Source organism: Plasmodium malariae (assembly GCF_900090045.1).
Source record: "Plasmodium malariae genome assembly, chromosome: 10".
Classification (NCBI taxonomy): Eukaryota; Apicomplexa; class Aconoidasida; order Haemosporida; family Plasmodiidae; genus Plasmodium; species Plasmodium malariae.
This window is the reverse complement of record NC_041784.1, coordinates 124,793-150,665: the sequence shown is the minus strand read 5'-3', so window position 1 is coordinate 150,665 and position 25,873 is coordinate 124,793. Positions and strand designations below refer to the sequence as shown.

General features: G+C 21.1%; 4 protein-coding genes across 4 annotated transcripts; 1 reads left to right on the top strand and 3 right to left on the bottom strand.

Annotated features, from left to right (window-relative positions):
- Positions 1-3,859: 3,859 nt before the first annotated feature.
- Positions 3,860-5,353, bottom strand: PmUG01_10012600 (Plasmodium exported protein, unknown function; the record flags this gene model as incomplete). Its single annotated transcript, XM_029005306.1, has 2 exons — positions 3,860-5,056; positions 5,276-5,353. The coding sequence occupies 2 exons, from the start codon at positions 5,351-5,353 to the stop codon at positions 3,860-3,862; spliced, it is 1,275 nt and encodes a 424-aa protein (XP_028861908.1).
- Positions 5,354-10,933: 5,580 nt separating this feature from the next.
- On the bottom strand, positions 10,934-11,618 carry PmUG01_10012500 (uncharacterized protein; the record flags this gene model as incomplete). The annotated part of the gene is made up of 2 exons (XM_029005305.1): positions 10,934-11,221; positions 11,388-11,618. The coding sequence occupies 2 exons, from the start codon at positions 11,616-11,618 to the stop codon at positions 10,934-10,936; spliced, it is 519 nt and encodes a 172-aa protein (XP_028861907.1).
- Positions 11,619-17,408: 5,790 nt separating this feature from the next.
- On the top strand, positions 17,409-18,125 carry PmUG01_10012400 (uncharacterized protein; the record flags this gene model as incomplete). Its single annotated transcript, XM_029005304.1, has 1 exon — positions 17,409-18,125. The coding sequence occupies one exon, from the start codon at positions 17,409-17,411 to the stop codon at positions 18,123-18,125; it is 717 nt and encodes a 238-aa protein (XP_028861906.1).
- Positions 18,126-23,181: 5,056 nt separating this feature from the next.
- PmUG01_10012300 (Plasmodium exported protein, unknown function) lies at positions 23,182-24,455 on the bottom strand (the record flags this gene model as incomplete). The annotated part of the gene is made up of 2 exons (XM_029005303.1): positions 23,182-24,186; positions 24,372-24,455. 2 exons carry the CDS (start codon positions 24,453-24,455, stop codon positions 23,182-23,184), a joined length of 1,089 nt encoding a protein of 362 aa, XP_028861905.1.
- Between the last annotated feature and the right edge of the window lie 1,418 nt (positions 24,456-25,873).

Here is a 25,873-nt window from a genome sequence, read left to right as displayed (position 1 = left end):
ATATATATATGTGAATAATATGTATGTATACTTTTATATGCATAACAGGACAGCTAACATTATTACCGCATAAAATATTTTATTTAGTAAACTTAAAAAATAGTATAATTTTTTTTTTTTTTTTATTGTTTTATAAATGTTGTTTTTAGAATATAAAAACTTTTTTAAGTTTTACATGTATAGTTTTCTTTTTTCTTATCTCTTTTTTTTTTTTCTTTAAATAACATTATTATATTTTAGTATTATATTTTAAATTATGTTATTACGTTGAAAAAGGAAAATTCATATATACATCTATATTTTTATTTATGTATATATATTAAGTATATTTAGATTTATTATTTATATATTTTTATTTATTGCGTAGTAAATTTGTAATTATTTTGTGAGTGTAAGACCATAGAAAATTTTTGTACAAAGTGATTTTATATATATATATATATATATGAAGTATTATTCATTAACATAAGGCGTATTTTCTGCGTCCATAAGGAATTTATAAAGACTGTACCGTTGCAAGAAAGTATACATTTAAAGTATATTCTTACACTTGTATAAGAATAGGAGGGAATGCTCCTATATAAAGCATTATTTTTTGGAAAAGTATTAAAGTGGCCCAATTTATATGTATAAACAATGCAATTTAACATTCTATGCTTTATTATTTATATTCTTATTATGTGTCTGAATGAGCTGGTTTACAAGTTTATTTATTCCTTTGTATATATAGGTATATATATATCTATGTAATTATGTGCAGTCCATATAACAGTTTTTGAGTATTGCAGCGGACCAAAAAAAAAATAAATGTACGTTTAGATCGTTCAGAATATATGAAAATGTATATTATTTTTATTGTGCTTATTTACCGCTTCCTTTAATGCTTTTTCGGAAGAAAAATACATATTTGTTGGAATATTGACATTTCAGTTTTAGCACATCATGACGAATAAGAAAAATATGATCTGATTTTTTTTTCCTTTTTTCATTACAAAATAGATGATTTTTGTGTGTTTGCGTGTGTATTTTCGTAATACGTAAATAATGTAAAAAAGTATGATCTTAAAATATATTTTTCATTTTAAGTATTTTTTGTTTATCCATTAAACGAGAACTTTCTATTTTATTTTTATATGGATTTCAGTTTTTCCTGCAAAAAAAAAAAAAAAAAAAAAAAAACATGAGAAAAATTTTTACTTTTGGAACTTTTTTTCTTTCTTTTTCCCTTTTTGCTGACAATGTTGCTACCGTTCTTATCAACCTTTGGATTAATAATTTTCAGTATTACGTGATCTTTTTGTTTTAAAATATATGTATATATATACATATTATAATGTACATATATTTTGAATTTTTAATTTTTCAGGAAAACATATAAAAAATTGTTTACATTAGTTCATACGCGTACATATATATATTATTTATGTTATTTAATTTAGCAATCCTTTTTCAGTATTATATAATAAAGTATTACATATAAAAAATTAAAAGTAACCGTTTTTCCATAATATTTTCAGTTAATCAAATTGTAAGGAATGTGAACTTTTTAAGAAAGAAATATGTGCAGTAAACCAAGTAAAATTTAAATTACCCAATCACTTATAATGTTATTTTATTTCCTTTTTTTTTTTTTTTCTGTGATTTGTTTGCCCTTTTGTCAATAAACTATAAATGTAATTAAAATAATGTGACACTAAAAAATTAATATTATTTTATTTAAATATTGAAATAAATGCAAATATGGAATTGAGAAAAAATTATTAGAAAAGAGTTGAATTAACGTAGTATTCTCCGTACTTATGGAACTTAAAATATCTCCTCATATTTACTATAAATAAATAATACAAAACTGTATATATATGTATATTTATATTGAGAGGGAGAGAATTATTTATATACATACTTTATCATAAACTTCATTTGTTAAATAACAATAGTTTTTTAATACCTTACAATTGGTCAAAAATTTAATAAATAGCACCATTTTATTTCCAGCATAATATGTAAATCCTTAATTCGTTAATACATTATAATTTTTTTTTTTTAAATCTTATTTCATTGTCTGTCTTTTATTTTTGTACGATTTCATCTAAAGGACACTTGTTATATTAACTTGTAGAATAACTTCACATAAAAATGTGCATTCAGTATGGCATGTACATTATATATGAACGAGTACATCAATTATTACATATAAAAAATGTACTCAATTTAGCAATTTATATGTAAGCAAATTTGAGTGTACGTCATACATTTTTATTTTTTTTTTTCTTAAGTTCATGTTTAATAGTACACAACTTTAATAATGTGAAAATTAAAAATGCATAATTTGAAATGAATCAAAAATTATACGTCAAAAAATAAAATACTCTCTTCATACAATTTCATTACAACTGTAAGAAAATACGAGTAAATTACATTACAATGAAGTTTGAAAATACTAATGATATTCAGAATAATATAAAATTATATATAGCACATCTAATTTTTATGATTTATTTTTTTTAATTCTGTGTTGAGCAAAAATTAGAAGAATTTTGTACTAACTTTGCTTATGGCATTTTTAATGATCATTTTATTATTGAGCAAAAATTAAAAGTATGGACTGCCTTTGCTTGTGGCATTTTTAATGCTTCTTTCATTAAATCGTGTGAACGATCTTATCTTTTAATTTTGAAAAACTCTAAAATTTAGTAAATATATACATACATATATGTGTATAAATATCTATATAAGTATATATTTTGTTTTTAAATTCACTTGCATAATTGTGCAATAAATAGTTAGATATAAAGAGTTTGCGCTCTTTTCTTATTTGTAACACCCTAATAAGCTCATAATAAAAGAAAGGCCATTTAAAGTATATTTTCTGTATACAGAACAGCTGCAAAATCTTAAATGCTATATATATATATATATTATAAAGCATTATTATATGAGAAATTTATGAAATACGGTCTTGGAAAAAATGCATTTTTAGTAAGTAAACATAATTTGCAATAAGTAATGTTATATATTCTTGTGAATTATATTTTTATCATTTATTTTAAAATATTTCAATTAAAAAAAATGTTATTAACTAAAAACAAATATACTTAGTTGGATATTGTTATTTCATTTATATTTTTAAAAGAAAAACAAATATACTTGGTTAGAAATTGTTATTTCATTTATATTTTTAAAAATGTGTAAATATTTCATGTAATGCATAATTAAAATTTTATTATATGTTATAATTTTTTCTTTTTACTAATAAAAAAAAGAAAAATGAACATAAACAATATACAATGACATTTATTGTACAACTGTTAAATTATTACATGAAAAAAGGAAAAAAGAAATATTACTTTTTACAAAAGAAAAAAAAAACACATATAAATATTAAAAATAAAAATTTGATATTTAGCATCATAATGTGCACGGTAAAACTTTAATTCAAAATAAATGATTTGTTATTACAAAGTGAGTATTGTAAATTACTATATTAATCCGTAAAAATATGAATTATCAACCGCATGGTCGTAACAAAACTGAAAATATTAGTAGCAAAAATTGTTATAGAAAATTCTTTTCCAAATGAGGACATATAGTCCACCATAATTTTTTAAACATACAAAACATGCATTTTTTAACCTTCCCTTTAAGCTCATTAATGATATTTCATTTCTCATTTGTTCCAACAAACTTGCAATCTTTTTTTTATTTTGTCCGTATGTTTTATTTAACCGAATTACGCAACAAGCACACACGATTTAATAATGTATGTGCATGTGTGAGTGTTTGGGTTTTTGTTTGTATTTTTTAATTAATACAATTTCGAAGATGTTCAGTCTTTAAGTTACATATTTTTTCGTTCTAATTAGTACTTCTTTAGTTGACCTTTTAAAATACCCATCCACATTTTTTTCTTTCTGGAGGTAAAGTCTTCCCATAATTTTATTTTATCCATTATAAATTTTTTAAATTCTTCTGCTGAAATAAATTCTTTTCTTTGAAAAATTATAAAATTCTCTTCATCTGTTCTATGCAATTTCATTAAGTTACATATAAGAATATTTCTGCATTCCCACCAATGTTTAGATCTATAGTCTTCTGAGATTTTATTATTTTTTGCATACGTTAAAGTAAAATTATATAAATCATCTATCATTTTAAGATAATGTCTTCTCTGATAATCATCTAACTTTGAATACATATCTTGTATTTGTGTCTGAGTTAAATTTGTACCAGCTGCATCAATATGATTACATATGTCAGTTGGTACATCATGTATAACAGGGATTTCATTCTTGTTACCATATTTATCTTCTTTTTCATGTTTTTCATGTTCTTCATGTTTTTCGTCTTTTTCATGTTTTTCATGCTTTCCATGTTTTTCATGCTTTCCATGTTTTTCAAGCTTTTCATGCTCTGCATGTTTTTCAAGCTTTTCATCTTTATCATGTTTTTCAAGCTTTTCAATCTTTCCATCCTTTTCATGTTTTTCATGCTTTCCATGCTTTTCGTCTTTTTCATGCTCTCCATGCTTTTCAATCTTTCCATCCTTTTCATGTTTTTCATGCTTTCCATGTTTTTCGTCTTTTTCATGCTCTCCATGTTTTTCAAGCTTTTTTTCATCCTTTTCATGTTTTTCATGCTTTCCATGTTTTTCAAGCTTTTCATTCTTTTCATGTTTTTCAAGCTTTTCATTCTTTTCATGTTTTTCATGCTTTCCATGTTTTTCGTTTTTTTCATGCTCTCCATGCTTTTCGTCTTTTTCATGTTCTGCATGCTTTTCAAGCTTTTCATCCTTTTCATGTTTTTCATCCTTTTCATGCTTTCCATGCTTTTCATCTTTTTCATGCTCTCCATGCTTTTCAATCTTTCCATCCTTTTCATGTTTTTCATGTTTTAGAATAGTTCTTAAATGAAGTTTTACTGTTTTGTCTTTACCTATATCGGTGTCTTTCAAAAAAAATTTTCTTATAGTTGGAATTAACTCACCTAAATTTCTCTCCCATCTTTGGCTCAATAATAATTTTTCGCTTCCATCATTTTCTGATACAATAAACAAATTCTATTAAGAACAATTTTAAAAAAATAAAAATAAAAATTATTTTTGATATATATATATATATATATATATATTAAAAAAAAAATTACGTAGCAACATAAACGAACACAACCTAATTGAATTATAATGTAATTTAAATTTATAATGGAATATTTAAAGTTACATGGTAAAAAAGAAAAAAAAAAGACAAAAATAAAAATTTATATATATAAAGAATCTTACTAATAACAGCAGATAGAAGGCAGCAAAAATAATAACATTATAAAGTTTAGAAAGTATATATATCTTGCAAATTCTCATTTTCCTATTTTTCTCCTTATATCTTCAAGTAAAAGACTTTCAAATTATTTATAACATTTGTTTTCTTATCTTCTAGTAATTTTAGTGATATATTTTAACAGTTAATACATAAATGCATGATAATATTTTTAATCGTTTTCTTTAATATGTATATACGTAACTTCAATTAATTTAATAAAAAGATGTTACTATTGAGTTATTTTTTCATGTATTACTACGACCTTATAATTCTATTTCTTCAGCTAATATATGATAATAATATTTTTAAAACAAACGTAGTAAAGGTAAATAAATACTTCACAAAAAATAAAGTTCCTACACAACTAATACAATTGTAGAAGGAATAAAATTTAACACGAAATAAACGTCAAACAAATAATAAATGAATATCACAACTAGAAAGGACAAAAATACGTTATGTCCACTTTAAAATTATTTGAAAATAACTGCAAATGCTAAAAAATATTCATTACAACAAAATATGACAAAAATTAAAATTATATATATATATATACATATACATAAATATATATTTTTTTATGTATTAACTTCTTAATTATTCATATTTCCAAAAATGATATAGTATTTCTTAAAAATCTAAACATAATATAATATGTCATGATAATTAAAAGTGGAAATAATTTAATCTAAACATTTTCTAGCTTTAAAAAATACAGATCTCCTTTTTCTTTTATTATGAACAAATTTCCCATATTTTTCTTGGCAAAAGAATTTTTTTTTATAATATTTCTTAAAAAAATGAAGAAAATTTTTATCTTTTTATTTATATACTATGTCTATAAAACATTTTAAAATAAGCAATTTAAACTATTTACACTAAAACATCAACACTATAAATGCTGTTACATCTAAAAAGTAATAATGCATTTCAATTTTTTTTTTTTTCTCCTTTTTTTCCCCTCTTTCTTTATTTTTTCTTTACTTTTCTATTTTAGAAATGTATATTTCTTTTTAAAAAAATCTATGTATTATTACTTTCAACCGGAATTTTCAAAATGACATGATATGATAAATTTGTATTAATTTATTTTATAAAAATTATCAAAAGCTTTTTATTTTTATGTAATATTCTCATCTTACGACAATAAATCAAAATATAACACAATTATATTTTATTTTTAAAATAATTTGCTATTAATTTAATTACTATTAATTTAATTACTATTAATTTAATTACTATTAATTTAATTACTATTAACTTAATTGCTTTTAACTTAATTACTATTAATTTAATTACTATTAATTTAATTACTATTAATTTAATTACTATTAATTTAAATTTAAAAAAAAGAAAAAGAATATTATAGTAGTTTAGCAAAATGTAAAAAATTTGAATAATACATAAATGGTTGTTTTTTTTTAACAGTTAAAAAATTATTACATTCATCTGAAGCAATTGTTAATTTTCTTAACGTTAATTTTTTTTTAATTAATTATTCTGTTTGTTTCCTTATTTTATTAATGATTTTTAAAGATATAAAAAGCACAAAAATTGTTAATAATAAAAATTTCATTTTTTATTTTTTAATATATTAACATGTGAATTTTCCTTTTTTTTTGTTTTTAATAATACCGAAAAAGTTTTTATAAAACTCAATAATTTTATGTTTAGTGCAATTTGTAAATGTAAAACATATCATGCATATATATATGAAATACATATATTTTTTTAATATTTTTACAATTATTTATTTTGAGCATTTATATATATACGCTTATATATATTGTTATTATATATATATGTTTTCTTATTTATTAGTATTTTCAAGTGGTTAAAAGTAATATAATTATAAAAATAAAACCTATTACTCATAAATGAATAAAATTATTAATAATTTACACATTAAGGTTAAAATGAGTAAAAAACAAAGTACCCATAAAGTTTCATTTATTGAAAACAAAGTGTTCATATGTTATTACCACTTAAAAAATACATTATAAGAATATATGTATTATTTTGATATTATATCCCTTTGAGGACAGAGGAACAAAGGGGTTAAGAAGCTGTATACTTTTGTTTTTCATAAAATGAGTTTATATCCAAATATATTATATGCATATTTTTTAAGTAAAATATTAAAATATGATGATAAAAGATAACTTTTTTTTTTTAAACAACCATTTTTGTGAGAATTTTTGGAAAAATGCATTAAAATTATGTCTACATATATATATGTATATATTTATATAAACGTAATAATTTTAAGGAACACTAGAAAATAGTTCATTTAAATTATAAACTAGTAGAACATATACATATGTGGTATGCAGGTAACCCAATGAACCACCAATTGTTTAAAAGAAAGAAGAATATAGAAATAATAAAGATTAATAAAAAATCGCGTTCCAAGATTTCATTTTACTTAATTTTTTCAATTATGTTAAAAATTAATGAAAAATGAAAAATTTGATTAATTATTACTTCTTTTAATGCCATATTTTGAATTCGTCTTTTTTATTTTTATCATAACTATTATTTTTCATTGGGGAACTGGTTGGACATATTATTTTCTTTTTACATATATATGCACATTTTAGAAATGTATTAAAAAATAACTGTATTTGTCTTTATTTTATTTAATTATTTTATATAATTACATTTGATTTATATATATGAAGATAAATAGATAAATAATTTCATGGAAAATATCAACGCCAAAGAAAAAAATAAAATAATAGAATATAACTCTGTATTAACAATTGGGAGCTGAACGATTATTTTTAACCCTTTCGAAAAGAAATAAATTAGAAATTACAAAATTTCATATATATTAAATTTGCAATAAATATATTGATGCACTATAGTTATGTATGATTAAATATAATATGAACTGTTCACATGGTGGTCAAGTAAGACATTCTAATTTCAAGCTTATTTTGTCAAATGTTTTACTTATGATACTTTAAATTCACCCATTGTTATGTATGTTAACAATATTAATGTTGTACTTGAGTAATATTTTTTGTAATAGCAAAAAGTGAGTTGAACGGTAGAATTAATTACAGTGGACTGTTTGCTTATAAAAATATGAAATATATATATAATTATTGTCTATATTATTAATAATTATTATAATATAGAAAATACAAAAGGCCTGTAAATGATATCCGCATAATGAAGTTGCATTGACATTGGAGGTATAATCTAATGAAATAATGTAAAAAAGAAACAGCACTTCGATTTATTACATAAATGTATGTAAGTATGTGTAGGTGTTATATATATATATATATATATATATATATATATATATATATATATATATATAAATATGTCACATGTGTTAACAAAGTTCCGAACAGAATTAATTGCTGGACACATAGCATTTGTTTGACATGATGAAACGATTGCTATATTGAAATTTAGCTTGTGAAAAGAATATTCCATGAATTTACAAGGATATCTCTCCTTTAAAAAAAAAAAAAAAATTAACATTTTATTTAAAAATAAATTAGGTGACTTGTGATAATTTCAGTGTAATTTACTCTATTATTTATATACAGATTTATATGCATATGTGCCTAAATATAAGTTTGTAGGATGCACTTTATTTCATTTTTTACACTGACATTATTTCAGAACACGTGAATTAGACTAAGCCATATAAAGTATACATACATATATATATATAATGTTTATTATGCTAATTCACTAAAACATCTTTAGAGCTTCTTGAAAATCGCTTTTTTTAATGACAGGCTTTGATTAATAAAAGCGGGATTAACAAAATCTTCAGGGGTAATTTTTTGCTGCTGTTTTGGTGTACATTTTGCATTATTACTTCATATATGCCAATATAACATTTTTATGAAAATGATATTTTTAAAATAATTCTTTTTTTATGATATAGAAAACTATCATAATAATATCATTTTTTTTTTTTTTTTATATTAAGTTACGCTAGTTTATTCGTAATTATATATTATAGATTCGTTATACTTGTTTAATTACACTATATGTGAAATATATGTAAATTCTGCATTTTATAATTTAATATATTTTTTAATAAATGTAAAAATTATCATCAATGTTTTTGTCATTATCCCCAAAGATAACTACATAACACTGGCATTATAAGTATTTATCACATTCTTACTTTTCATTATATATAGGAAATATGAAATGCAAAATGTTTCAGGATATAATTCTTTAAATATAGCAACACTTTATATAGATAATCCATTACCACATATATTGAGCCTTATTTTTCAATTACTTTCATATGTTTCTCCTTATAAATTATGGAGAAAGAAATTAAGTTTGGTAAAGTTATGACAATGGGCAAATATCAAAAAGGAACATTATATATATATATGTGTGTATGTACATATTTGCATATATACATATATTCCTTTATATGCTCATGTTAGCGTTTACAACTGCTGCAGTAATAATGTTCGCTGCTGTGAAACAAAAACTAAATCGAGTAATAACAGCTACGTGTTCTGAATTCTATTATATACTATTATAACCCCTGCTAATATAAAGATGATCATCAAAATAATAAAGTTATAAAATTTGTGTCTACATTCTATAGGGACTGATATTTCGGAAAATATAATAAATAAAATATTAGAAAAGCTGTATAACATAAATGTTTTAAAAAAGCTTTCAATTTATATTTGACGTCATTTTGTGTACCATTAATTATTGTTTATATTAAGAATTGCGTTAGATTTATTATCATAGTAATTTAGTACTTTTTAAGAAGCAGTAAAAATCATGGAAATTTTTGAATTATTGTTACTTTTAAATGTATAATTTTATCAAATATACATTAAAAAAATATTAATCTATTTGATTTTTTAAAATTAAATTTATGCAATTCGTTATGAAACTCCTTCGCATTTACAAACTCACGCAATTTTTTTTATCATACTTATGCAATTTTATTTTATTTTATTTTTATATTACAAGTAATTTGAACTAAAGTATATAATAAAAAGATATATATTGAAAAACTGTTGAACTGTAATCATTTGCGCTTTAGCTGATAGATTTTTTGTAAAATTAATCAGTACTGCTGAAGGGAAAAAAGACAAAATACATTCTCTTGATGGATAAATTTTTAGTTAAATGATAAACTAAATCGTCCATTTCAAGTACTGTATGGTAAACATGTTCATTTTGTAGCTACACATTTCCAGAAAAATCTTAAATATGTACAGGTAAAAATATATCATAAATGATTATTAAAATAATCAAGAAATTTCGTAATGCCTTAAAACATTATAACTTATTTTGTTATTCCCAATTGTGTTTCACATTCCTGTTCCATGTTTTTCGAATGTATAAATGCATATTATTTATATTTTTACATTATGAAATTTTTCTAACTTAAAAAAATTTTTTTTTTAAGTTTCTGATGATTTAGATTCAATTTTTTCTTCCTCTGAAACTGTTGTTAAATTGTGAGTAAAAAATGAAAAGCTTATATTATTATTTTATACTTGTGAAATATCACTTCCTGTATGAGTACGAGAAACACCATTATTATCGTCATTATTCCGCTTTTCTTCTTCGTAATGTGTTTTTATTAAATCCACTGGAACAGACGGTTAAGAATTTCTCTTCGTAAGACTTACGGTCTTTTTCTCATTGTGTATATTTCCCTTTTTCTTAGGTAACAATGTGCTACTGAATGGTATGCAAAATCTTTCTGTATTTTTCGTCTTACCCGTTCTAGTATCTCTTTGAGTAGTGCTGCTATGTTCAGTATATGTTTTATTTTCTGTAATCACTTTAGGACTTTCAATATTTGTATTTGCAAAATGGCCTTCATTTTTGTTTGTATCACCGCTAACGTAGTTACAAGTTTTATTATAACATGTTCCAACTGGAGTGTTCTAAAATAAATCAAAAATAGAAAATGATTTAAAAGATGCTTTAAAATTTTTTTTTTTTTTTTTTTTTGTAATATCATTTATCAAAACGAAATTTCTTTAACATAAAAAAAAAAAAAAAAGTTGTGACATATGATTGTATAAAATATATGTCTAATGTTTATCTTACATTGTAAAGATATTTTGCGATAGGAATAGTTAATAAAATTGATATAAGTGGCAAAAGTAAAATTAGGTAATTTACAAAAAAATTAAATGTTAAATTACCATTTTCCAATGATAATTCATTTGATATACTAATATTTGAGGAATTCGGAATATTAGAAGCAGTGTAATCGTTAGCACTGTAAACATGGTGTCTTTGAAAATTGAGAGAATCTTTTGAAGTTATATTGCCCATTAAACTCGTAAAAACTTGTGTAAGGCTATTTAATAAACTTTCTATAAAATGACATTGTTTAAGGGTGATGACTAATTAATATTATTACCTAAATTACTTAATAGCGTATTAAGGTTACTTGATAGTGGTGATGAATTAGATGTACTTGTAATTAAATGAGAATTATTTGCTGAAAACATCTCACTTTCTATATCTTTTACATTATTCATTTTTCTGTATGATAATATTTTTTAGAAAAAATGCAAAATTAAATGTTGGCACAACGTATGTCTCAATATTAGTTTTATTTGCTAAATTATATAAGCTACTTGTGGTCAACTATATCAATATTTTAAAATAATAGCATATTTTAACAGGCATTTAAAAAAAAAAATGTACACACATATGTATATATGCATATATTTTTATATATATATATAATAGTTGTGCAATTTTTTCTGTCAAAATATTGTTTATTTTAAAACCGTTAAAGAGATGTTGCATTAATATAATATTTCAGTGTTCACATGTTTCACTCTTCCGAATTTGACCTCTTGTTATTTTACCTTTATTTGCAATTTTAAAACAAGCACTTAAAATGTGTAAATAAATTAATATACAAAAATCATGAACACAAATAAACAGAATTATTGAGGAGGCCTCAAATAAATTTAAAAAAAACAAAAAAAGTCGTATATTAAAAAGGTGATATAAAAAGAACTAAATATGTAATGTGGATTAATTTTGCAAAAATATAAAAATGGTTATGTACATATTTACATAGATATCGAATTTTAATTTACCTACCGTTTTGTATTTTTATTGTAATGCAAATTTAAAAATCTTTTTTATATTTCATTTTTATATTTTACATGTTTTAACCATATTTTTATAGGCATATTTGATTTTTCTTTTTCCCAATTTTGCCATTTAGTTAATGGTCTCATCTTATAACTATTTGAGTGTATAAACTTGCGCATGTAGAGAATTAAAAATATATAATTTTTTCATATTTTAAAGATATACGTAATAGGAAAGTAATATATACATATACATTAAATATATACATTATAAACATTAAATTGAAGCGTAATATACTTTTAATTTTTTTTAATTATTATAATTTTATTATTAGTTATATTATTAGATCAGGCGAAATCTAAATTTATGAAAAGGATGAGTTGTGAACACAAGCGTGCGTTTGTGAAATTCGATAATAAATTACACATACAGGATGCTCAGAAAAAGCATTTATCAAAGAACAACTGTGCCAATATACCAAAAATATTAAAGATAAAATTTGCTTGATACAGTGATATTTGTTGAAATGATTCACAAAAGACATCAAAAATGAGAGCACGATTAAGGAATGGAAAAATGTATGCACCTTTGTTCATTTATGTATACATATATATATCTTTTATTTATGTATTTATTTATTCCATTGGTTAATTTTTCGTATAAATTTGATTTTTTTTAAATATGCTCTAAAGCTTACACAAGTTTCCGAAAAAATTAAAAAATTATTATAAACTCTCATAATGATTAAAATGTGTAAAACTTAAATGGTTTATCACTGTTAATATGAAACATGTATGTATATATATATATATATATATAATGTTTAAAAATACATTACCTTAACAAAACAAGAAGGTTATTATTTGTTCAAGTAGGCATTTATATATAATTAATGAAATAAAGAAAAAACATGAAACACATAATAAAACAAATTTTCCAAAAAATAGTCAACGGACAAATAAAACACATATCCCAAAACATAAGGAAGAATTAGTTAGGTTACAGACGTACTGACAGTAAATATGTGCACACCAAAGTACAGAATGTTAATTATATAATTTTCTTTTCTTTCACACCTTGTGAGCAACACATATTTCAAAACAATGATAATGATATTTTGTTACGTATGTTTATGCACGAAGTAGTGAAGAGATATTAACATTTCAGTGTATATTTTTAGAGCGCATGTTAAAACGAATCATTTTACAAAACGTGTGTATATTTAAAAGTTAAGAAGGCGAAAAAAAAAAAAAAAAAAAGGGAAAAACAATGAAAGGAAATGAAAATAAATTATTATAAAAATGATAAAAATAAAATAAAAGACTTTAATTATTATTTAAAAGAAGGAATTTCTTAATATTCTGACACACCGTTATTAATATGTTAACAGATTGTTGTGTATCATAATTTTTCATGAACATTTTTATTTTTCTGAAGTATACCATGTATATGACTGACAAAAGGTTTTTGAATTTCCTTTGTTTTTTGTTTTATAATAGTTCTTTCTTAAGCTGAAATGACAAAAATTAATGAAATGGAAATAAATAAATATATATATAAATATAAATATTTGTTATTATATACATTTGAGCATATTTTTTTTCATAAGATAGAGTTACAGTGTTATTGGAGTTTTTCCAAGCTTAGGGAAAGTTACTTTTTATTCCATGTAAAAGGCTTTTTGATTGAGATTCTATTTCCGTTGGACTTGTATATTAGTTCAAAAAGATTGAACCTCCATTTTATTAAACTTTCAGTCTGTGGTAACTCATCAATTCGTTCTAATTTTTTTATTACTGTTTGTTAAATCTTATTAATAGAATTTTTATATTCTAAATAGTTTAGATTTAGCTTTGTAAAACATCACGTTACTAATTTAGATTATAAATTGTTTTATTCCTGTGAAAGATATTAGATTATTAGAAAATAAAACATCGTATGGGTATCACAGACATATGTTCGACTGTTTTTCAAAGTTTATGGAATATATATAAAATGGTATGTTTCATTAATTATATCAACTTTATGGTCTTTTTTATACTATTCCTTTTCCATATATTTTACACATTTATGTAATATAGCATCATATATACATTAAGCGCATTAATACATCTATGAGATGTGATATTATGCACTGGATTCTTTTTTCTTTTTTTTACTTTTATTATATATTGAAAATGTATACCAGTGACATGCAAATATATATTTTAGTATAGGCACAATAATGAGCAATATTTAAGAAATATAAGAATGCATATAACAAAATGGAAAATTTATTTACCTATTAACACTATTACATCATATACCTATTATTTTTCGATATCAATATAATGCTTAATGTTTAATCTTATGAGGAAATATTTAAATATTTATTAAGCGCTACTTTTTTAATACCATGACGAAATATATTTTATTGTTTCAATGTAGTACTTAAATCTGTTGAGTGCATACTAAAGTTAGTTAATTATTGAATTATATATACTATGTCATCTATTTAAAAATTTGTATCATTTTGTATGTTGATGAAACATATAATTTAATTTTTCTGTTTGTAACACAACAAAAAAGTAAAATTATAAATAATAAAAAAATATAAACACATTTTTTTTGAAAACCAGTTATTTTGTTTTATTTTATTTTAATATAATATATTTTTTTTTTATAATAATATAGTAGAAAAAAAGTAAAATACAAGATTGGTTAATACAAAACAGATTACAAATGGGGAACCCTCATGAGTTGCTTTTCAAAGGATTTAAAAAATGCCAAATAATTAAATTTGTTATATTTATTTTATAATTTGTGTGTAATCTCACATTTGGAATATTATATTGGTAGCATTTTTATGTTTCAGCTAGATCATAAAATATGTCTTAATTTTTTTTTTCTTTTCTAACAGTAATTCTTTTTTATATAAAGGAAAAGAAAAAAAAAAAAAAAATAAAATAAATATAACGTGGCATACATATATTATTTACTGTTCTGTATAACAAGCATAAAAAAAAAAAAAAAAAATGAACAGGATATTTCTAGTTAGCATTAAATATTGATTACCAATTATTGGTACAAGTATTTTTTTATGAAAATTTATACCTTTCTTATTTTGATTATTAATTATTGACTTATTACCATATTTTGATTTGGAATTTTCTAAATACAATATTTTTATTTGTTTTATTATATTTCTTTTCTTTAGCAAAATCTGTTCATTCTTATTAATAAAATGTATAATTTAATGCTATTTTGTAAAAAATATTTTTTATTAATTGTTCACCTTTTTTACAGTAATTGTAACTGCTAAAAAAAAGTAAGAATAATAGAATTATAATTTTTATGTATATCTATATGAAATTGTTGAAAAATGGTTACTTACTAAGGTAATATCTAGAATCCTTTTCATATCTTTTTAATACCATTCCATATTTTGTGTTTTATTATATAACAAATTACAAGATTATTAAAATAACTTTATTATAAAATTAGTATATTAATGTTTTTTTTGTAAAAATAATCATAATTATATGGATATTGTATAATTTTGTGCAATAAGTAAGGTTTATTATTTTTATTTTTTTCCTTATTTCTTTTATTTTGTTTCCCCATTCAATTTTTACACCTCTTTATAAGTATAATATGGACGTAATAATAATACTATTTTTCTGATCTTATTTAACAATCTTAACACAAAATATGTTGTATGAACTTGCAGTATCAGAGTTTTTGTATTACTTTAACAAATTTGAAATGATTCAATTATATAAAATAATAATTGTAATTTTTTTTATAATTTTTACCAAAAAAAATAAAATTATATTTGTACGTTATATTTTAATACTAATATTTAATAAAAAAAACACAACCACTAATCTATGAGGCTGTGTATTTTATATTGCATAATACATATAAAACGTGATAAAATAATATATTTAATTTATTCTTTTCTTTTATGAGTTTATCAAATAATTTTCTTTATAACAATAAACATTTTATAATAAAAATAAAAATATATTCGCAATATTATACTTTTAATAATAAAAAATATTCTTGATTTTAAGGTTGTATTTTATTATATATATATAAATATATATTACATAATATAAATAATAAAGAATAACCGCAAAATTAATCTATTTTGTTTGCCAAATCAATTATTTTTCTATCTTTTAAAATTTATCATTTTTTTTTTTTAAGTTATTTTAAATTAAGAGAACTTTATTTTTTTGATTTTAAATAATACTACATATATTAAATAATGTCAATGAATTAATATTCTGAATAGTACTAAATAAATATATATATATATATATATGTGAATATACTGCATAATAATATAAATTTTTAAAAAAGTTAAGATCAGTTAAGTACCTATAATTTTTAATTTTTAGTTCCATACCCACAAAGTTCAATTGTAATTTTACTAGTCGTTGACTATATTAATTAAAAATAGAGTTTTTTTTTTTTTTTTAATAATTTAAAATAATAGAATTATGGTTAAAATGAATACTTCCTGCAAATCAACCAAAAAAAAAAAAAAATTAGATAGTTCTATTTATGTTTTAAAAACATATATTTCTATATGTATATTAAATTAAAAAAATAATATAACAAAATAATATTAAATATTAACTTATCAAGCATAAGCAGAAAACGGATTATTACCATTGTGCATGTGACAATGGCGAAGGAATTTAATAACAAAGTAAAAATAAACGTTTGCCCTTTTTTAGTCAAGCTCTTTTTATATTGTCTTTTCATTTGGACATTGTATACTTCTAATAATGTAAGATACTATTATGAGAGTTCATTATTATTTTTCAAAATTATAATATGATTAAAATTGGAACTTGTGAATTATGAAATCGTACATACATACATACATACATATGTTTGTGTACGTATATATGTATGCTTATATATTTATTTAAACATATATATATATATATTTACGTGTACAAGTTCATATATATATATGTATATAAAAATATGTACATATATGGGTACATACGTTTAATGTTCTATTTTAAGCTTTTCTTCGAAAAAACATGTTTCACCAAGTTTAATAATAATACCTCATCATTCTCAAATGGAAAAGGAAGAAATGAACTCTCTTATATAAAAAGGTTTCTTGAGGAAAAAGAATTAAGAAAAAATATGCCATGGAATGAAATGCAAAATAGAAAATTATTTATAAGAAATTTATTGGAGGAAGAAGATTTGGAGGAACAATTTTCAAAAGAAACATTATTACATGGAAACAAATGTCAAAATAAAATTAGCGACTTTTTTATAAATGATTCAGATCTGAATTTAACAGCAAGTGAATCAAGTTTGGATGAGGGAAGTTGTATATTTTCTAGTAATAATAATATGGCAAATGAGGTAAATTTTAAAGATAGTTACATTTTGGGACAAGAAAAAACTTATAATACAAAAAGAAAAAGTTCAATACAAAAATATTACCTCTATTTTCCAGTGATTCCACTATTCCTATTTGTCATAGGATTTATTATTTTCAGTTCAAAAGTTTCTGATATAGGTGGTAGTATTTATATATTATATTTATCTCTTATTTTACTCCCCTTAACAATATTGACATTACGATATCAAGGAAGGACCTTTCGTAATATATCAGGAAAAATACCAAAAGATAAAAAGGAATATAATACAGAGGAATCCTTTTCTGAAACCTGTAAGAAACATTTAATTAAATATTTATATAATGTATAATATATAAAATATAAAATAACTGACCTTTAATTTCGAAACATTATATCTTTACAAATAACTAAATTTTAATGTGTTCTATAACATTAGAGTATTTTAAAAATCGCCTGCTGAAGAATTAAAAATTATGTAATTAAGCATTTGACATACTGTGTCTTTCGTATTGCTGAAGTAAATTCTTATGCTGCATTTATGAAACATAATATATCGCATGTGCGGATGTGTATATATACATACTTTTTGATAGTAAATATTTATTAAACTACTGTGTTTTAATTTTTTTGTATTTGAGTATTTATTCTAAGAAATTTACTCTTTTTAATTTTTTTTAATGTTTTAGTCTTGTTTATGTAAAAGTTTTACATATTTTTGCTTTATAATTATATTAAAAATTCGACACTCGTAACTATGAAGTGCGAATATATTAACATTAATTTTAATTTTACTTTTTAAGAAATTCTTTTATTAAAAAACTGATAAATATTCAAATTTTTTCTAAATCTACAGCTACAAATTTTTTGTTTTATATTTTTAAGTAAATATATATATAGGGTGGTAAGTATTAGTAGTGCATCCTTATCCCAAATAGAGAATGTAAAATAATACTTTCAACGTTAAATTATATTATCTTAATTGCTTTTTTTTTTTTTTTTCTTTTCTGTATATATATAATCACAAGAACGTAAAAGTGGAAGACAAATTTTGATATATAGATTTTACTGTGAAATAAATTATATGCTAATTATGTTTAACATAAGAAACAGCCATTATACAAGTAATAAAACAAAAATTTACGTATAAATTAGCGGGAAGGGAATAGTATAAAAGATTAATATATAATGTATTTTTGTATTTATTTCATATTATATAATTTATATATTAGTTTGTAATCTTTATTAATAAGAGTATATATGAAAAAGTAACATCTGAAAATATAAATTTGAATATTGAAGACAGAAATTTTTTTTTAATTTCTAATAATTATGCAAATATACTTCTAATTTTAAACTAAGAATATGGAAGATGTATAAATCATTTATGTGAAACATTTAAAAAAAAAAAAAAATTATAAATAATTTTATCACTATTAGCTTTCCTATTATTTATATTTATGTAAGGATATTAATTATTGAAATTTGTTTAGTACCTTTTTATATTGAATCTTCATTTATTATATATATATTTATATATGAATAAATAGTTAGCGGGAAAATGACATTGCAGTTTAATAATAGTATATTTTAATAATAAAAGTTTTATTATATCCTTTTCGGTTGTTCCCCCTAGAATAACAGTACATTTCATAATTAACTTTGTTCTGTAGATAGGTTATATCAAAAATAAAAAAAATACCATGATAAATGTAATTCTATTTAAATTCAAAAAGTAAATTTATGCAAAATAATAAACATTAAAATATTTAGATATATGTAATTATAGTGAATACATTATAAAAACATTCACAAAAGCATTGCTAGATCATATGTTTTGCAATGTTTTGAGTTATCTCATTGTTTATGTAAATTTATGAAAAATGAACACGATAAATAAGCGGGGAACAATTCGCCTTACTAACACAAGACCGGGAATAATACAGCAAAAATCGTAATACATATAATACATTTATACATATATAAATATATATATATATATATATATATATATATATATATATATATATATATAGATTTGTACTGAAATGTTTTACAATTTCTTTTGCAAAGTAATATTTTGCTGAATTATATTTAATTAGTATATTTGCTTGTTCATAAGACCTGCAGTAAAATACGCGTATATTATTATATATTATTATTTAATATATTAATTAAGGTTAAGATTAAAATTCTATTAAACTTGAATAAAGTAATATTATATTATGTATGCTAAAATGGAGGTCAATGAAAATATACATTATAAGGTATTTAAATATACCAACTTGAAAACCTTTAGTTAGTAGGAATATATATACAACAATAATCAATTTTCTGCACAAAAAATGAGTTAACTAATTAATAAGAGATATATATTTTTGTACATTATTTAAGTTCAAATATGTATTATAGAATTACACTAGGATTATTGCTCCTTTAAGAAAAAATGCTATATATATTTTTTTGTTATGTTATTGAACTGTTACAATTAATAGAGGAGTTTAAATTAACAAAAAAATTTTCCTAATTCTGTAGATTTGAATGATATATAGGTCTACGAAAGAAATTAAGTTTTATGTTAATAGTTAAATTCATATTGTATTACACTAAAATTGATATAAAATGGTATAAATGCATATAAAGTTAAAATTTAATAAAATAATATATAAATAAATATATCTCAGTATTACATTGTTTAAAAAAGCTCTACATTTACAATATTATTGTAGCATTAGATGATAATAATAAAATAGGCATATATGCAAAATTGACAATATTTTTATACTAGGAAGTTGTAAGGGAAAAATTACTATTAAATGTAAAATGCAGCGGACAAGAAAAGATTATCCCTAATTTTATATATTAATATAATAATATAATAATAAAATAAATAGGAAATGCAACTTATATTTTTAACATTAAAATAGAAACTATTAAAACAAATAAAACTGTGAATTATATTAAAGTATTAATAATTATTTAAATGTGCAAATTAGGAGAATTCATGGCATATCATATAAACATTTATTGTTATTTTATAAATGTCGTTAATCAATAGCCTGTATTTGAATAAAATACGTTTTTTTATATATAGTAATGAAATATAGCATGGATAATGATTATTGATCATGTCTATTACTTATTATGAAGCTTCTATTCTGATGAAAAAGAGAATAAAATAAAAGTAATCATCAAGGAACAGTTATTATTATCCTTTGCAAAAACAGTTATAAAAGACTAAATAGATTTGAGTGTATTATTAGATTAAGTCAATAGAAATATTAATATAATGTTTCCGTGTATTGCCAATATTATGGGAGAAAAAGTTAAAATAACTTTTCTTTTTTAAGAGAAATGTTAAACGTATAAAACTGTTTAAATATGTGCTTAAATGGAAATGTTTTTATAAAAAATAAACTATTTTACTAAAAAATGGAATAGCAAAGAATAAAAAAATTCTGAGATTTAAAATATAACAATTCCATGCCAGAAGGAAAGGAAAATGTAAATTGTAATCTTCCTATAAGGGGTAATAATAAACTTATAGTATATAATAAGTTATTAGGTAAAAATATAAATTGTTATGCCAATATAAAAGTAGAATCTTAATCATCATATACAAGCTAGTGTAATGGTAAAACAAAAATAGTATTATATTAACGTTACAACTCGTTCGCTATGAATCGAGGATTATTATTTGGTATGGAAGATTTGTGAGAATATTAATTTTTGTTAAAAAATATAAGAAAACGAATAATTATAATGTCTATAATGAAATTATTTACTGGCAGAATTTTATTGCTATTTTCTTAGAAATGAATAAAATAAAAGTATAAAATTATACTGTAAAATTGGGTGAATTAATATAAGTTTCTATGAAATTAGAAACATTATATAATTATTAATATAAGAACCTTTCTATTTTTTTTTTTTATAATTTGCCAAGGACAACTTAGTTGTAACAAAATAGCTTATTAGTAAAGGAATACACCTAAAAAATCTCCCCCCCTCAAAAAAAAAGGAAAAAACATATCTTCTTTTTAAATTTATATGTTTATTTTCACTAAGAATATTTTCAAGAAAACCATATATACGATCAGGTGTACGTAAATTATTATTTACTTATAAAATTAAGCACTTATTAAGTACTTCTTTAAGGTATATGTTTTTTTCATTATTTTGGCATAGTATTGTAGGAAAGTATAAGGTATTTAATAGATGTCTCGAGATTTAACAAAAAGTATTATAACATTAGGCATCTATTTTTATATAAGCTGATGTATATATGTACATGATATATATGCATATAAGCTTATATTATTCTGTTTAGTGCTTTTCACAGTTAAAGTTATAGACATATAATTAGGAAAGATCTAAAAAAAAAAAGCTATAACTTAAGTGGTTATTTTATTTTATGCGTAAGGGTTAATAATTCCGTTAGAAAAAAAAAAAAAAATATGTACATAGTTTTTATCGTATAAGATAATATAAGAAACAAATAATGTAGCAGTAATAATTAAAAATTAAATAAAAACAATTTTATAAGAACCATTTTTAACATTAAGTTAACTGTAGCAGTATTTTGTCCCGTGGTGAAATATGTGCTATATTTAAAAAAACATACAATTTTTATGTGGTTCTTTTTTAATTAAATGCGCTTTTTGTTATATATAAATGCAATAATAAAGGAAGTACAATTTCATCTATATTTGTGTAACTATATTTAATATAGTTATAAATAAAAGTTTTTAATAAGAAAAGTGTGTATCATAATTAAAAAAAAAAAATGCAATAAAAAAAAAAAAACCATCATTTTTGTTATGCAAATATTAGATAATACATATCAATTACATATCAGAAAAATTAATGATAAATAGGAATGAACAGTCATAATAATAAGTTAATGAAGTTTTAAAACGTGAACAACAATTAAAATATTTTAAGAGGAAAAAGAATTAATTTTTAAGTTTAATTACAAAAAATAAGTCTTTATGAATTATTAACTTAATACATACAAATTTTACTATAACACCTTTATTACATATATATATATATATATATGAAACACACATAAAACATATAAGGAAAAACAATAGTAAAGAAGATCACTAATAAAGATCAATTTTTTTATTACATAAATAAACATAAAAATATAATTATATTCAAACAAATCCTCTAATTATGAATCGAACATCAATATTATAAAAATTATAATATAAAAAATATTAGGTATTTCCTTAAGATTTCAAATGAAATATAAAAATTAACCAAACATTAAATATACGTATTTATCCTACATATATAATACCATATTTATATATATTTTTCCTTATAAGTTATATAAAATTTGGAGTGTATTTAAAAAATAAATATAATCTTCAATAATTTATAATGCCATTCATAATTTTTTACATATTTTTTCTGTTTTGAATTTTGTGATTTACTGCTCTTGTTCTGCTGTTTTTACTTCTGTTGACTGCTTTGTAAAAACTATGCACCTTCTTCATTTTACCAAATTTAAGTGCGTAGTAAATCATAAGTGCAGCTGATACAACAAAGGATAAACCAAAGAAAAATCCTCCTCCTATGGTTGCTGGAGTTAAAGCAGAATTACTCATAGTACCACCACAAATACACATAAAGAACAATGTGACCAACATGCTTACAGTTATTGGAATATATATTCTAGCCTTTTCCAAAAAGACACTAAATATTTCTTTTCCATTTTTAAATCTACATTCATGAAAACCTGCGTCTGAATTACTATTTTTCATTGCACGTAACATTTCAGCTTCAAATTTTTTATCTAAATCATATATTTTTTTCAAAAACCCTTTTTTAGGTTTTTCTTGTTGTAAAGCTTGATGAACCATATTTTGAAGAGCTTCTGATCCGCTTATATCATCATCATTTCTATTTTTTGCTGCACGTGATATTTTTTTATTTTTTTTGTTATTTTTTTTTAAATCATTAATACTTTCCGTTGATTCATAAAATTCGTTAAGGTTCATATCTTTTGTTACATTACCATTTTTTTTGTTATTTTTTTTTAAATCATTAATACTTTCCGTTGATTCATAAAATTCGTTAAGGTTCATATCTTTTGTTACATAACCATTTTTTTTTTTATTTTCTTTTTTCATAATATCATTAAATTGTTTTTGATAATCGATATCCTGCAGAAATGAATCATATCTATTTTTAATTGAGCTATCCTTAATTAAACCATTTATTCTGTTTTTTAAAACAACATCATCATCATATAATGATTCCATTGATCCGCCTTTTAAAAATAAATCATCTTGTGAAGGATAGTTAGCATATACTTCTGTTTGTCCCTTCAACAATCTACCATTTCTTAAACTCATTGTGTTGAAATTAGCATTTTTTTCAAATGATTCTTCATAGTTATTCTATAGTAAAAATAATTTAGTTGAATACATACAATATTTGGTCAAACGAATATATTACATATATACATGTTATATATGTGTACTTCAATATCGTAATCAAACTTTATTAAAATAAAAATATAATAAAATAGCAAAAAAATATAAATTGTAAAAATTTCTTAAAATATCAATAGTTGATACAATACCTCATGTTGAGCTACCCATATTAGAAGGGTGGATGTAAAAACTTTGCAAAAAGTGATGAATGTATTAGTGTTGCTTTTCTTCATTTTGGAATTCTCTAAAAGTTTGAAAGCATAATTTTGTTGTAAAATAATTTGCTTATTCTATAATTATAAATTTTTTGTAGTATTTTCAATTTTAGATAAGTTTTATATATTTTTCTTCAATTCTTTGTTTTATTAAAATGAGATTTAGCACATTCTTTTTTTTTTTTTATAAAAATACTATTAAAACAAATTTTCGTTATAAGGAACTGAATCAGGGGTATTTAAAAATTAAAAATTTTTAAGAATAATTTTAAACAATTTAGAATTTCCAAATAACTTTTATTACTAAAAACTGAAGTTGCAATATATATTATTTTTTTATTTAAATAATAATATTAATAAATAGATTGTTAATAACAGAGAAAAGTCTGTTATAAAGAATAACATTCAAAAATATTATTTTGCAAGTATATATTTTTTATTTTTACAAATAAAATAAAAGAGGAAAAAGTATATGTATTTTATATTTTTTTTTAGATTTATTTTGTAAAAATTTGAATATTGCAGATTTTCAATAATTATCTAACGGTTTTATCATATATATAATACTTTTTTGTTTTATATTCTTTTATGAATAAATACTTTAACAGCAAAAATTATAGAATAACAACACAATTTTTAAAATTTTATTATTTAAATATGCATGTATATATTAAAATAAATTATAAATATTAATATTTTTTAGGATAAAAAAGATAGTGAAAGTTTCGTTAATTATATTTAGTTAACAAGGGCATTTTTTTTTGTGTTAATGAACTTAAAAATATTATGGTTTTATTATAAATATTTTTTTAAAAATTATTTTACTATATAATGTAATTTAATAGCGGTTCCAATGGAAGATTATATGTATTTTATATAAAATGAAAAATGTAAGAAATTCTAATAATGATAATAAAAAGTAGGTCCATAAAAATATAGTATTATGAATACAACATGTTTGATTGCGTCCAACTTTATTTTTATAAAAATCCGTTATAATAATAATAATAATGTTAATAATTGAAATATAATAAAAAAAAGATACATACAAAAATAAGGAAAATTATAAATAATATATATAATATTATAATATATAATAATAGAAGTGCTTTTTAAAAAAAGTCATAAAATATTAATATTATATAGATACATCATTAGAACTTAAATATTACTCGAATGAGGAGTAGTATATGTGTAATATATATATTATACTGCTATGCATTATATAAGAAATAGAACACATGCTTATGTTGTATATATATTAATTTATATATTATACTGATATAATAAATATATATTATTAAGAAATGAATTAAGGAATAAGTTTAATAAAGAAAAAAGATTAAAAATTATCTTTTAGGAATATAAAACAAAAGAAAAATAAGCAGTTACTATTTTTAATAAAATATGAAGAACTTTTGATAGTACAAAATTAT